Source organism: Mauremys mutica, chromosome 22, assembly GCF_020497125.1.
Source record: "Mauremys mutica isolate MM-2020 ecotype Southern chromosome 22, ASM2049712v1, whole genome shotgun sequence".
In the NCBI taxonomy this organism is placed as follows: domain Eukaryota; kingdom Metazoa; phylum Chordata; order Testudines; family Geoemydidae; genus Mauremys; species Mauremys mutica.
In genome coordinates, this window is record NC_059093.1 from 16,093,489 (window position 1) to 16,107,923 (window position 14,435).

Genomic DNA, 14,435 nt, shown 5'->3' on the forward strand with positions numbered 1-14,435 from the left:
CCCTCGGTTTCATACACACCCACTCCCAAGCGGCTCTCGGCTAATGGGGGTGCACTGCCCCCTAGCAGCACTAGGAAGTCAGAGCAGCTAACAAGAGACAATATTACCACACTGGAGTGAAGAGCTGCCTCTCTTTGTAATTAATGTAGTGGACGTGGCACAGAATTGGACTTTGAGGATTTCATCAGTTGGCTAAGTCTCACTGTTGGGAACCAAGACCACATCGACTCCTGGAAGAAGAATAAAGGGGAATGTTCCCCCGACTTCCTTCTTATGGAACTGGGCAATAGGATGCCTGTGTGTACCCCCAACCCTGTCATGAAATCAGAGTGACTTTGGGAAGTCACTCAACTCCTCTGTGCCTCAGTTTACCCCCCTGGGTGATAATAGTCATCTACTCCCTCCCAGGGTGATCTGGCTTAACCCAATCAGTGTTTGTAAAGCACGACTTCGGGGCAGGGCCTGTCTTTTTGCTCTGTGTTTGCATGGCAGGGTCCTAGTCTGTGATGGGAGCTCCGAGACGCTACCGCAGTAAAGGTAAAAAATCTGTGTCTAAATCCTTCCTGTACGGTCAGACATCGCTCAGCATATGAACAAGGCTCCACCCTGCTGGACAGTTGTGCTCTTTGCTGCTGTTGTGTTTAAAGAATATATGGAGATATACCTATCTCGTAGAACCGGAAGGGACCTTGAAAGGTCATGGAGTCCAGTCCCCTGCCTTCACTAGCAGGACCAGGTACTGTCCTTGACTGGTTTTTTGCCCCAGATCCCTAAATGGCCCCCTCAAGGATTGAACTGGGTTTAGCAGGCCAATGCTCAAACCACTGACCTATTCCACCCCCCTATAAAAGTCACTGTTTCACCAGAATAGGTTGTTGCTCTAGCACTTAACCCCCCACCACCAGCCTGGAGGGCCAGTTAGAGCTCCCTACAGCACAGCTCTGAAGGTCAATGGAACTCACACGCCCTCCTACCATGGCACAGCACAACCCAGCCCCCAGGGAAGGACAGGGAATTCACGAGAAGAAGAGGGTCAGATGGAAAGCAGCAGGGAAAGACAAAGTGTTATCATCATTTGGTGTAAGCAGGTGCCACACCAGTGAAGCCAAGAGTCTCCTAAACATTCAGGCCAGAAGGGACCATCAAGATCATCTAGTCTGACTGCTGCACATTGCAGTCCACAGTCTCCACCTGGCGCCGAGCTGGCTGTGCCTATGGATCTGGGGGAAATGATGCTAATTCCCACCTCGGCATCACTCTGTGGCCAAGTGACCATATTCTTTATATTTGGAACCCTGGGACACCGCCTCGCTGGCTCAGAACAGTGCTACACCTTGAGAGAGCCATGTCCAATGGCCACACTCCCTCTCCAATCTGCCAGCAGGAGGTGCTCACATGGCAATGCAGCACCCTTCCCCCTTGCCCTGTGCTGACGCCTGTGCCACCTCCAGCCCAGGCTGAGTGGGGCAGCATGAATTCCTCCCCAGCACCATCCACAGCTGCCTCGAAGCCACTGGGCAAGATGCTGGAGTCCACATTCCACATGGCACCTTAACACCATCACGTGCAAGCAAACGCCAATGCAAGCTGGAAATTAGATGATCACGAACCATCAGAGGACTGTGGTTCTAGAACAGCCTCCCAATGGGGGCAGTGAGGGGCAAACACCCTACTAGTTTTAAAATGGGCGTTTGATTAGTATCTGAACAGGATTCCATGACCAGGCTGCCTGTGATAGCAGGGGCTGGGACTCATTGACCCAGAGGTCTCACCCAGTCTTCTGTTCAAGGTAGCTCTCCTATATAAGGAGATCTCCAGCCTGTTCATTTTGCCAGCCACTTCACAGGGGAGAGATCATCACACGACACCATCACGCTGCCACTGAGTCTCAGAATGAAAGAGTAAGTCGGATCTAGATCCTGTCACCCTAGGTTGCGAGTTCAAATCCAGCCTAGGGTCAAGATTTAAATATCTTGGGGCTGGAGGGATAAGCTCAGTGGTTTGAGCATTGGCCTGCTAAACCCAGGTTGTGAGTTCAATCCTTGAGGGGGCCACTTAGGGATCTGGGGTAAAAATCTGTCTGGGGATTGGTCCTGCTTTGAGCAGGGGGTTGGACTAGATGACCTCCTGAGGTCCCGTCCAACCCTGATATTCTATGAAAGAGCTCCATGGGGGGTGAAGAGTCAATACACTGCAGCTTATACACACATAAGAGCAAGTCACCAGTCCTTCTGTTTCTCTACCACATGAGCTATAGAAACTCTCCCATAACTGGTAGCACTAGAAGGTCCCTTACCCTCTCTTTGGCCAGCGACTACAGGGGATAATCATACACAAAGTCCATTGCAACAGTCCAGAAACCAGTCTGAGAACTACTGCTGTTTATTTAAAAGAACCCCCAAACGTGTGTTACTAATGGTGCCTCGGCTTCTTAACGTGGAAAAGTTAGTTTGTTGTTGTTTTTTTAAATCTGGTTTACAGTTCACCACCTATGCTGTTTGTTTGCTTTTTGCAGCTAGGCCAGCGTAGCTTGACTGGTCAGTTTCATCATATAGTCAGTTGCACTTCCATGTCTCTCCTGCACTAGCAGTCTTTGGTTACAAACACTGCAGGAGAATGGCTAAGCCTCACAAATTAAAGAAAAATAAACCCTGCACTTTCCGAAGTAGCAGAAAAACATGAAACATTTCGAGTAGGTTTATAAAGCTGTAACACAAACACGCTCTGAATGTGGAATCTAACGGTCCTAACAGCATCCCTTCAATTTAACATAAGAATTTAAGATGGCACTAAAGCCGACATGCAGCCAATAGAGCGAGCACTCCTCCTTTTGGTATTTTATCTGCCCTGAATTTAATACTTTGTGACACATGTATTTACCCTGGTAAATCAATGGAGGTTACAGGCTTTTTTCCAGCAAAACTCAGGTACCTTAATTTATTGCATTAAATGGCCATATCAAAGGCTTTTCAGAGATCAACAGAAAGTGCTGTAGGGTAAATTTCCACTACCACTTACCAGCGAAAAAAGACGACGACGACGAAGTCAGGTAATAATCAGCACTTTAGTGTAGATTTAGAATTGAGATTAGATTAGGCATTGAGTGGCAGTAATTCCACCAGAAGGTCTGGGCTACAGCAGCAAAGAGAAAACGTGAAGACTGTAGAGACTAAATCAATATCTCGGAAGATAAAAGGGAACCGAGAAATTGGCTGATAATTATTCAGACCCACCTTTCTGAGGGAAAGGTAATTAAAGCCATATTCTCATTAATGCGTACCTTGCCCCAGCCGTTCTTCAAAGAAAACCTAATGAGGCTGTGAGAATAGACTCAGATTCCTCATGTCTCTCTCAGAAAGGGGTGCCTGTTTTGGGAGGGGATGGGGAGGGGCAGGAGGAGATCTTGGAGCAAGCAAAGGGGAGGTTTAAAAAAAGAATAATAATGATCTGTCCCATCTACCTTCCCTCCCCCTGTGGTACTTTGGAAAGTCAGATATAGGCTGTCAAAGACGGGATCAGTAAAACCTCTGGGATTCAAACCTTCGAGAGGAGCCGGAGTCAGAAAAAAATCACAGGCTTTGGAGTTAATTACAGCGCTAAGAAAATACCCAGACCGGCCTGGGATTTTGAAACGTTGTCGGCAGCCAAATTCAGATGAGCGAGGAGGTACATTGCGTTCCAATCTTTGCAAAAGCAAAGCCAGGCACAGACCGCTGCCGTTAGTTTAACCCTTAGCCTCTGGGTGGGAAAAGCCATTTCCCTGTCACTCGGGGGAAGCAGCATGGCCTGCTCAGAAGAGCTGGGTTTGAGTCCCCAGCTCGGCCACTGACCTGCAGGGTGACATCAGGTCCCCTCTCTGGACCTTCGGCAGGGCTGCACGCAGCGGTTTGTTATTGTAGGGTCTGTTTTGACTGCCAGGTTGTATATGCCACTTTGTTAGCACAGAGTTTTTTCTCCTTTTAAAAGATTCGTGTTGAAGCCTATGTTTTGAAGTTAGCTCTTGAGCTGTGGGGTCGACAGGAGCAGATCAAATTCCAGGCCCATCAGTCTGGGCAGGGTCCCCTTCGCTACTCCACCAAAGACCACGCGGTCTTCGGGCTGCCTTCCTGGGACAGTGTAGCCAGCCACTTGCAATCCCTGACCGGCATTGGTTTGGACTAAGACATGCGAGGAGCCGTGTCCGGCCGTTAGAAATCTCCTGACCTGCCTGTGCCATTCAAGAGCACAGAAACACCAGGGGGGAATTATCAGCTGTCTGATAACTTGGTGCATTCAGATAAATAAACCTTTCTTTCTTCCTGAGCTCAGCCCCACCGGGCTCTGTGCCAAAGGCAGCTGCTGCTTACCCCACCATCAGTTATTAATGAGGTTCAAAGTCAGGAGAATTCCTCACTCCTCTGTGCCTGGAGCAACGCGTAGACTGAGTCATGAAGACTCATGAGTGAGGTTAAGATTTTGTGACCGGTATTTTTAGGAAAAATCAGGGACAGGTCGTGGGCAATAAACAACAGTTCAGGGAAGACAGTGACCCGTCCTTGACTTTTCCTAAAAGTCCCCTGGGGTGGGGCTAGCAGTTGGAGCCCTGCCAGGGGCTGACTGCTGGCCACTGCTCCGGCTCCACCACCGCTCCTGCAGCAGGGGCTGGTCGCCAGCCCCCGTGACCACTGCTCCTGCTCTGGAGGTGAGTATGCAGTTCTCTCTTGCAGCCAGTGCTGCCTCCTCTAGGAGGCTGGTGGACATTTGGAGGAGCTCCCTATCTGAAGTGGGGTGATTAAGGACTTCCTGGGGGGGTGAGAGAGGGAACAGCCCAGGGTGCAGGTGACAGTGCTCCACCTGCAGGTGAGGGACCAGGTTGCTGAGAGCAGGGAAGGTTTGTGGTATAACTCAGCCCTCTGGGCACTGCACTGACAGGGCTAGATCCACTGAGCCCCCACCATCAAACTCACTGGGACTTGGTCTTGTTTTGCAGATGGACAGAGGTGAGTTCCAGCAGGATTCTGTCCTCAAGCAGCTGGAGGTGCTCAAGGAGGAGGAGAAGGAGTTCCAGAACCTGAAGGTGAGCAGCGGCCTGCACCCAGCCTCAGGCACCTAAACCCCTTAGTATCATATGTGACTCGCAGTAGCCAACTGAGATCAGGGCCCCGGTGTGCTAGGTGCTGCACAAACACCTAGGCAGAGGCAGGCCCTGCCCTGAAGAGCTTACAGTGTGAACAGACAAGACAGAAGGGAAACAGGCAGGGACTTCTCCAAGCTCCCAGGCACAGCCAGAAATAGAACAGATGTTTGCTGGCTGCCAACCCAGTGCCCTGCCCGCTGGGCCTCAGGCAGCAGCCACAAGAAGCTACATTTCAGAGCCCAGCTCCCAGGGAGCAGCTGCAATAAGAGATATAATAGGCAGGTGTAATAGCATCAGCTGGTTCATAGAATCTCAGGGTTGGAAGGGACCTCAGGAGGTCATCTAGTTCCACCCTCTGCTCAAAGCAGGACCAAACCCAACTAAATCATCCCAGCCAGGGCTTTGTCAAGCTGGGCCTTAAAAACCTCTACGGATGGAGATTCCACCACCTCCCTAGGTAACCCATTCCAGTGCTTCACCACCCTCCTAGTGAAAAAGTTTTTCCTATTATCTAACCTAAACCTCCCCCTCTGCAACTTGAGACCATTACTCCTTGTTCTGTCATCTGCTACCACTGAGAACAGTCTAGACCCATCCTCTTTGGAACCCCCTTTCAGGTAGTTGAAAGCAGCTGTCAAATCCCCCCTCATTCTTCTCTTCTGCAGGGTAAACAATCCCAGTTCCCTCAGCCTCTCCTCATAAGTCATGTGCTCCAGCCCCCTAATCATTTTTGTTGCCCTCTGTGAAGTGAAACTTGGGGTACACAAGACAAATCAAACTATTGAAAGGAGTACAGAAGTCTGGAAAGGTTGAGAGACAGTGATCTGAATCACTGTTGGGTTACAGGTTTTCATAAAAGACCTTACTCAGTACACTTGTACGGCACAGTAATATTGCATGCAATCAGCTGATTCAGTTGCTTATCACTAGAGGTGCAGACCCCCTGTCTTTATAGGTAAGAGGCTACCTGCCCAACTCGCTGGGTTGGTGGCTTTGTTTACCTTTTATGTAAATGTACTTTTGTTGTCCCTGCCCAACCACCAACCTGGTCAGAGAAGCAAATATCCACTCCTTTGTCTAGGGCAGACTGGGTTATTCCTTGTTTGCCAAACACATTTTAAGAACATAATTCTAGCGCATATCCATACACCGCACAAGAATATTCATGAGCAGTGAGTTATTCGTTTCCCTATGCTATGTGGCGTGCCGCCTTGTGGGTTTATATTTAGGAGTTAGGTGTAGTGAGCACATCAGGCCTGACAGACCCCCAAAGGGCTGCTGTGTCACAGTAACGTGTCTCTCCCCTCAGGACCCCACCAATGGCTATTACAGCGTGAACACCTTCAAGGACCACCACTCCACCCCCACCATCTCCCTCTCGGGCTGCCAGCCGGACCTGAGGCCCGCCAACAAGCAGCGGGTGCCCACGGGCATGTCCTTCACCAACATCTACACCACCCTGAGCGGGCAGAACCGGCTCTACGACTACAGCCAGCGCTTCGTGCTTGGCATGGGCAGCAGCTCCATCGAGCTGTGCGAGCGGGAGTTCCAGCGGGGCTCCATGAGCGACAGCAGCTCCTTCCTCGACACGCAGTGCGACAGCAGCGTCAGCAGCAGCGGCAAGCAGGATGGCTACGTCCAGTTCGACAAGGCCAGCAAGGCCTCGGCCTCCTCCTCCCACCACTCACAGTCCTCGTCCCAGAACTCAGACCCCAGCCGGCCCCTGCAGAGGAGAATGCAGACGCACGTGTGAGCGGCTGGGACGTGGCCAGCAGCGGGGGGTGGGCGGGGACAGATGGCCACGGGCCGAGGCTTTGGATACTGGGGAGCCCCCAGCAGCTGGGAGCTGCAGAAGTGATCTTGGCCCAAGCTTTATTCTAGTTCTCATGAGTTTATTTTCCAAAGCACTTTTGTCCACAGTAAAACGACACCCCCTGGCTCCTGTGGGGTGCCTGGGGGAGGGAGGGGTGTCTTGGACCGCTCTCCCCCCCCCCTCCAACCTCTGAAGACTTGCAGTCTCCTTCCTAGCCCCATGGGGCAATGTCTAACCTGGGACCATTGCGGGGCGGGGAGACTACAGCAGCCAAGACCAAACCGATTCAAGCACAAACCACGGGGAAGGCTGGACCTGGAGACTGGCACTGTGGGGAGGGGAAGGGGCGCGCCTTGCCGTGACCTTGGCACCCAGCGCCCCCAGTCCCCCACCAGGAACCGGAAGCCTCTTCCAGGGCATTTTCCTCCGTGCCCCCTTCGGGGAGAGAGACGCCTTCCACGCGTGCCCTGAAGAGTGCCAGGAGCCCTGCAGCACTCAGTGCACCCCTCTAGAGTTTTGTTTGGGCCAAGAACCACCCCGTGCCCACGGCCCCTCCTCACATGAGCCTTTCAGCACTTACTTCACTTAACAAGAACTGTCCGCGTCCGTCAGGCACAGGGGCAGCTTCCCACTGGCCCAGGGGCTAGCAGCACGGTGGCCTCCCCTCACACGCTGACAGGGCCACACTGCTACAGCCCGTTGGTTCCCCCCGCAACACCTCGCCTTTCCTCTCCTCTGCAAGCCCTCCCACGGGGGCTGCTCTCCCTCTGGGAAGCCGACGAGGGAGTCGGCTCAGAGGTCTTCCCCCAGCGCCCTTCCTCTGACTTCCGTTGCATTGCCACAGGACGACGCTCCAGGGAGCTTGCATCTCAGACCCATCGCCACACGCGACCCCATGACTCTGAGCCGTGTTTTCTGACCACGAGAGGGCGTGGCTTCATTTAAGACAGCGCAACAGAAACATAACAGGCGGTGGTGTAACATAGGCGCACTGACGCTGCTAAATCTGGTTCTCTTATGTCATTTGGTGTTCAGTGTCCATCATATTACAGTGTGTCTGGGGACTGACACAGCGCGAGGGGGCCAGTCCTGCTGCTCCACAGCAGTTGTCACGCACCGGGGACTCTGCCATGAGCCAGGAACGGTTGTTGGACACAGCGTGGTGGAGGACTGTCTCCATCTGAGTTAGGTATGACAGTCACAGAGGACCCTCCCAAAGCGGGGGGGCACGCCAACAGCGAGCAATCTCTTACTGCTGCCTGTGTATAACCCCAATAGCACAACTGGAAGATTAATACAAGCGGTGTAACAAGCTCCTCTGCGTCTGGGCCCTTTCAGGTTATATCAAATAAACGTGTCCGTTCCGGGAGGGCACCTACACCCAATTTCACTCTGCTTCTGTGCTTTCAAAATGGAGTCTCCTTAGGGCAGGCCTTGCTGATCCCGGCTGGGCCAGATTTGATACGGTCATTGCCAGCGTGACAATCTCATGCCAATAGGCCGGAGTGTGAGGTTGATTTAGCTGCGGGGATCTGGCCCGGCCCGTTGTTCTCATTTAACTTTCATATTACAGGGCTTTGGCCCCAGCGTGCTGGGCGCTGTATGAACACATAGAGGCTCTGAGGCAGAATTTGGGGGAGGTGGGGGAATTCAGGCCCACCCTAGGTCTGGACTCACATTAACACATCAGAGGCCATGGGGCACTTCAGAAGGGTCAGAGGTTTATTGCTATGCTGGTAACGGAGCAGAACTTGATCCATTTATACTACTGAGCCATATTTATTATGGTAGGATCTAAGGCCTCCCGTTGGACAGGGCACTGCCCAAACAGAATAAGAGACCAGACCAGCCCCTAAAATCTTGCAATCTAGATTAAAAATTAATTCTAGATGAAAAATCCTCCCTTGTTGTCAGTAAAACAGCTCTGTTTACTAAAACTGAGGCAGCCTGTGGAAAAAAAATCCACTTTGGTCTTTTCACCCTTTGTTTGCGTTTGGTCCCTGTATTTCATCACTCAAATCAAACTGAACAGGCTAAGGGTAAATTTTTCAAAAGCTCCTAAATCACTTTAGAACCTAAATGTTATTGAAAGTCAATGGGACTTACTTAGGTGTCTAGTAAGATTTGCAAAAGCATCCAGTTGCCTATCTGCATCTTTAGGCACCTTACTACCTTCACAAATCTGCCCCTAAATGCCTAAATTACTTCTGTAAATGCCATTTAAGCACCTAAGTCACTTAGGCACCTTTTTTAAAAAAATGTTACCCTCAGTCTTTTTCTGCGTCTCATTGGTGGGTTGCAAATGCCACTCTTTAAATCCAAACCACCATTAAAAACCAACCCCACACAAGCCTGGGTTAGCTGGAATTGGGAAAATAAATAAATACAAGTCACAGGAACAGTTCCGTTGACCGTAGGAGGTGTTAAAGGATTTGTCAAAAACAAGAACATTTATATTGGGGATTAAACTATCCCAGGAGCGTTTCCCTTTAATTATAAAAAAGGCCAGATTCTGCTCTCCGTTCCCCCCGTGTAACTCCAAAGTAACTCCCTTGGCTTCAGAGGAGTTAGTCCTGATTTACACAGGTGGTGAGGAGAGAATTTGGCTTTATGTGCAAATCCTCTCATGCATAAAGAAACCAGGGAGCATTCCCGGGGCTCTGGAATGGATACCAGCTCTCAATAGCTAGGAATCACCGCACCTCACTGCATTGCTGCCCCCTACTATATAACAGAGCACGTGTGACTTTTGGGTGGCTGGCAGCCAGGCGATGGGACCAAGTCCATTGCCTCCAGCTCCCCAGCCCAGAGCTGGGGCAGGTTGGCAGCGCAGGGCTGAAGGAGTCGTCTGGCCACCTCCGGTTTCTTGTACAAAGTGTAAAAGTCTTTGGGACATTCTCTGCTCAGGACTCGCTCCTGTCCCAGTCCACGGGGACAAGGCAGAGCTGTGAGGATTGAGGCATGTGGGGGGTGAAGGATTAAAGTGAAAATAAAGGCCTGAGAAGCAGAGGGACAAGAGTAATGGTTCCTAACTGCCGCCTGTGGAGCATTTGCTGGTGGTCTGTGGAGACACCCTCCCATATTTCAAACTACTACACCCTATTAGAGGTAGTAACCCCCTCCCCTCCACACACGCTTTCCCATGTAGCTGAGGGGAGGGGCCCGCCAGACAGGGGCCATTTACACATTGAGCGGGAGGTGTAAATACCCACACTAGCTGTAATCGAACTAGCGCACTGAAAGAGCGAGACAGCTGGAGAGGACCTGGTGTCTCAACACCAGACCAGAAAAGCACTCGGTCACCAAGACAGACCCTTCTGCTAGCCTTAGTTTTGTCACCAGGCTCTCAGCATCTATCCGGCCAGCCAGCAGACAAGCTCTGGGAATACTGGGGAAACTCACTTCCTTCTCACACGCAGAGGCAAGGACCTTACACCCCTGGCCCTTTCTAAGAGCACTGAGATGGTCTCCACTTTTCCCAGTCTCCCTTCCACCACCCCACACCGCAGAGTCACCCCAGCCACCTGCTCGGCTTGGCATCAAGCTCTAGGGTTAGCCAGCCCAACGAGAGAAGGATTCACAGTCAGTGCATCATTAGGGTTAGGGACCGCAAAGGTCATCTAGTCTAACCCCCAGCCAAGATGCGGGATCAGCCTCCTTTTGAAAACCTCCACTGAAGGAGCTTCCACGACCTCCCCATGGCTATGTTCTAAAGAAGTCTTTATGGGTTCCACAGCTGGAACTCGGCTGCATCCCAGGTGACAGGAGGCAAAGGCCGGTGAGAACGGGCCATGTCTAGAGAAGAGAATGCCAATAAGCCTGGATGGGAAGAACCTGACTAGGCTGCAGGAGAGTCAGGGCTCTGGTGGATGCTGGCAATTTTGAAGCTGATAAGAGACTAACTGCTTGAAAACCAAACTCCTGGGTCTTTGTGGCCTCGATCGGTCAAATGTCTGTCCCGGTTTCCCCCTCAAATAGGCATGTTCTGCCCTGACTTCCACTAGAGATGGCCTAATCCCAGCCCTCCTTTGAGTAGCCCTGGAAACCCCTCCTGGCTTGTGAATTTGGGAGCTGCAGGCCAAAATTCCATTGATAAAGGTTCTGTTACAGAGACAGCTAGCAGGGGGCATTCTGCCTGGGGTGTGGCTAGGTGCCAGGGGGTTCTGGCTTTGGGCCTGATGGGACTCGTGCATCGAGAGTGGCTGCAGGAAGTTTGCCCAGAGGACAGTGATGGCTATAATTCTAATACCGTCCAAAGCAGTGCACAGGTGCAGCCCACCCCCAAGCATACATATCAGTCCTGCTTCCCTGGACAACCCATGTGTCAAGGACCATCCTCGGAGTGCTTCCACATGGGAGAGCTGGGCAATTCTTCTAGTCAGCTATTTCATTCATGTGAAATGCATGGGCAATATCCTTGTTCCCCAGTTCCTCGAATAAGAGGCCCTGGGCTCATTCCTGCTGATTTCCTGGGTACACAGGGTGGCTAATTCTCATGATTTTGTCTGAGATTTCTCTCAAAGCTCCAACTGCTGGAGCAATTAGCTGAGAATCTTAGCTTTCCATTTGTTAAAAAGTACATTGCGAGTGCTGGTGGTTAAAGGGAAAAGCTGGAAAACACAACCCAAAAGGCTCAGAAAGCAGAAAACAAGCCCAAAAGATATTTTTGAAAAGCCTCACGCTATTTAAACTGATCTCATGACTTTTCGAATGCCTGAGGTTGGCAATATGGTGTGCATGGGAGAATTTCGGCAGCATGGTACCACGTCCACACCCAGAGAGGGACAGAGTTGCAAAGAAAACAAACAAACGCACAAACCAAAGCAGCAGAACAGAGCAAACTGAATATAAAATCAGGCCTCTCTCCCGCATTCTCTCTGTAAAGCCGCTGCTTAGGCAAAGCTTTTAAATGCATGTAGGCATACAGTGGATGCTATAGATAAAGACGCGATCACACAGTCTGCACAGGGAGAGCTAATCAGAAGCTAAAGGGAAAATGTTAAAAAACAGCTCAATGGCCAGAAGGCAGGGGAGGTTGAGAATCCAAACGCACCCTGTGTACACTGCACTGGGCAGAGCAGATGTCCTCCACAGTGACCCTAACCAAGTGTCTCAGAAAACCACCACTAGGAGTGAGAGATCAGTTCAGTGTCCATGGCTCTAGCCCTTGGCATCTCTTGACCAGTCTCCCTAGTAGCAAAGTCCCCCAGCCCTCCACAGAGGAGCCAGCATGGCTCACTCCAAGCCAGGTTTAGCTCCCAGCAGCTCCTGTGTGGATCCAGAGCCGAGTACTGAGGCCCAGGGTGGGTGACGGGAGAGCTGGCAGGTAGCAGCTGTCCACATTGCAGTGCAAAGGGGCCCTCCAGCTACCTCCAGGCTGGGGCCTTCGGTCCACAACAGCAACCGTCTGGGTCATTAGCTGGAGAGTAATTAAACGGCTCAGCGAGAGGCGCTGGGAGTCTCTTCCCCGGGCAATCAGGACCCAGTGGGAGAGGTGATTATGCAGCAATCTCCACTGAAACAGATCGGTCCTGCTGCTTCCTCTGCATCCCTCAGCTCCTTATCACCAGTGAAGGCAGATGCTGCTGAGCGAGACCCAGCAAGCTCTGACCACACAGTGCCCCGCGGGGCCTGGATACCTCAGGGGCTTGGCAATGGATTGCGGGTCTTCCATCCCCAAGAGGCCCAAAGCCTGGGAACGGGTCTGAGAGCCCACAATGGGCCAGAGCTCACATCACAGCACCATTCCTGGCCATCTCAGCAGAGAGGCAAGGATTGAATGGGCCACAGCAACTGCACTCCTGCCTGGAGCTGGTCCCTCCAGAGCAGGCGGCACCATATTAAACAGGGGTAGGGCCATATTCTAGTATCACAGCAGCACGAGGAACCCAACCGAGATCGGGGCCATGTATGTCCACCAGCCTCCACCCAAAGAGCTCACAATCAAAACAGACCAAGGATCCGACACAGAGAGGGGCAATGACTTCCCAGAGATCACACAGCCGATCACTGACACTGCCAGGAACAGAGCCCTGGGCTCCAGAGAGAAGGTGCTCTATCCACTGGAACACGCTACCTCCCCTTGTCTGTGCTGTGCCTGCTCTGGGTTGTCTCCCCAGGACATAGCAAAGCTGGCTCTGCTCTGAAATCGACAGCACTTTTGTGTCCAGCAACTGGAATCCACTTGGTTAAACGTGCTGCAGAGGCCCCAAAGTGCAGGAAGTGTGTGGGAGCGGAAGGGGGCCGAAGCAGGACCATGGGGGGCCGACAGCGGGATGAGGGGATAGGCACTCTCACGGCACTAGAGGCACATGCCATAGGCAGCAGGGACTGAACCAGGCACCTCCAGCTCTTAAAGCAGGAGCGCCGGCGGCCTGAGCGAGGGGACCTGGTTGGCTCTGTTAGCCAGGCTCCCCAAATGCTGTATGTGCTCCAGTCACCACTAGAGGGAGACAGGACACCCCCCGGGGGGCGTGGAGAACGTGTTTGAATGACATAGGGCAGCTCCAGCTATTGGAAGTTCCTGGCCACAGACCTCCGGGCCCCAACCCAGCTGGACTCCTACAGCCAGACCCACCTGCCCCTGCCCGGCAGGGGTCTCGATGGGGCTACACGCTGACGGATGGGGGATTCCAAGGAGGCAGCTGTTCTCTAATATTTGGCCACAAGGGGGCAGACAGGACCCATGGTGTGTAAAGTTCCCAGCAGCCTACCCCCCACAATCATTAGCCTGATCCCTGCAGCCTCAGCTAGGCTGCCTGTGGGGCTGTTGTTTATCAGCTCAAGCTGCAGCCTGGGGCTCAGGATCCAGACTGCAACCCCCAAAGGCTCTGGGCCCCCAGATGTGTTTTAAAGGATGTAGCTGCCTAACTCGCCCTGACAGCCTACAATATCTGGCCCAGGAGGGCTTCTTGGATCCAGGGCTTTGCATCAGCCGGTTACAGAGCGAGGGGCTGTTTGCAAAACTCAGCCCCAAATCCAGCAGGCTCGGGGGGGGTTCAAAGCAGGAGCTCTGCTTCAGGCTCCTCGCTAAAATAATCGCACCCTGCCACAGCAGCAGCCTCCTTCCCCAGGGCCTTTGTGAACCAGGCACCGACAGGAGCGGCAGTGCTGGCCGGTGTCAGGATACCGGGCTAGACGGAGCAGGGGCCGTGCTCCCGCCTGGCCGTCCCTACGTTCCTGTGCTAGGATCCCACACCTGAGTAGGGGAAAACATGCAGCATGCCGAGGACCGCAGGGTTCTCCCCACTTCCTGCCAGCCTGCCCCCCCGTCCACACTACCAGCCCTTGGGGCGGGCCCTGGATTTTCTGTGACACGTCAGCACGGGCTGCTGAGAGCATCAATGTGCGGCTGCTTCTAACACCGCAGGGCCAGCGAGGGAACTCTGTGGTTGGGACAAGGAAATACCCATCAGTCTCTTACTATCCACTAGGCAGTATGAGCTAGTGGATAGAGCAACGGCCTGCTGCTGCTGCGCGACCTTGGGCAAATCACGTCCCACGCTC

At 52.6% G+C, this 14,435-nt stretch overlaps 1 protein-coding gene across 8 annotated transcripts in view; it reads left to right on the forward strand.

Moving 5' to 3' along the window:
• KIRREL3 (kirre like nephrin family adhesion molecule 3) overlaps positions 1-8,874 on the forward strand; it is a 728,850-nt gene extending 719,976 nt beyond the window's left edge. For 4 of the 8 annotated variants that reach the window (XM_044997029.1, XM_044997030.1, XM_044997026.1 and 1 more), the window contains 2 exons: positions 4,970-5,056; positions 6,426-8,873. In XM_044997029.1, coding sequence (XP_044852964.1) covers positions 4,970-5,056; positions 6,426-6,869 — 531 coding nt within the window. In that variant the 3' untranslated portion in view covers positions 6,870-8,873. Of the gene's footprint in view, positions 1-4,969; positions 5,057-6,425 lie in introns of all 8 variants that reach the window. The other 4 variants (XM_044997032.1, XM_044997033.1, XM_044997034.1 and 1 more) reach the window with 2 other exon arrangements.
• Positions 8,875-14,435: the final 5,561 nt, after the last annotated feature.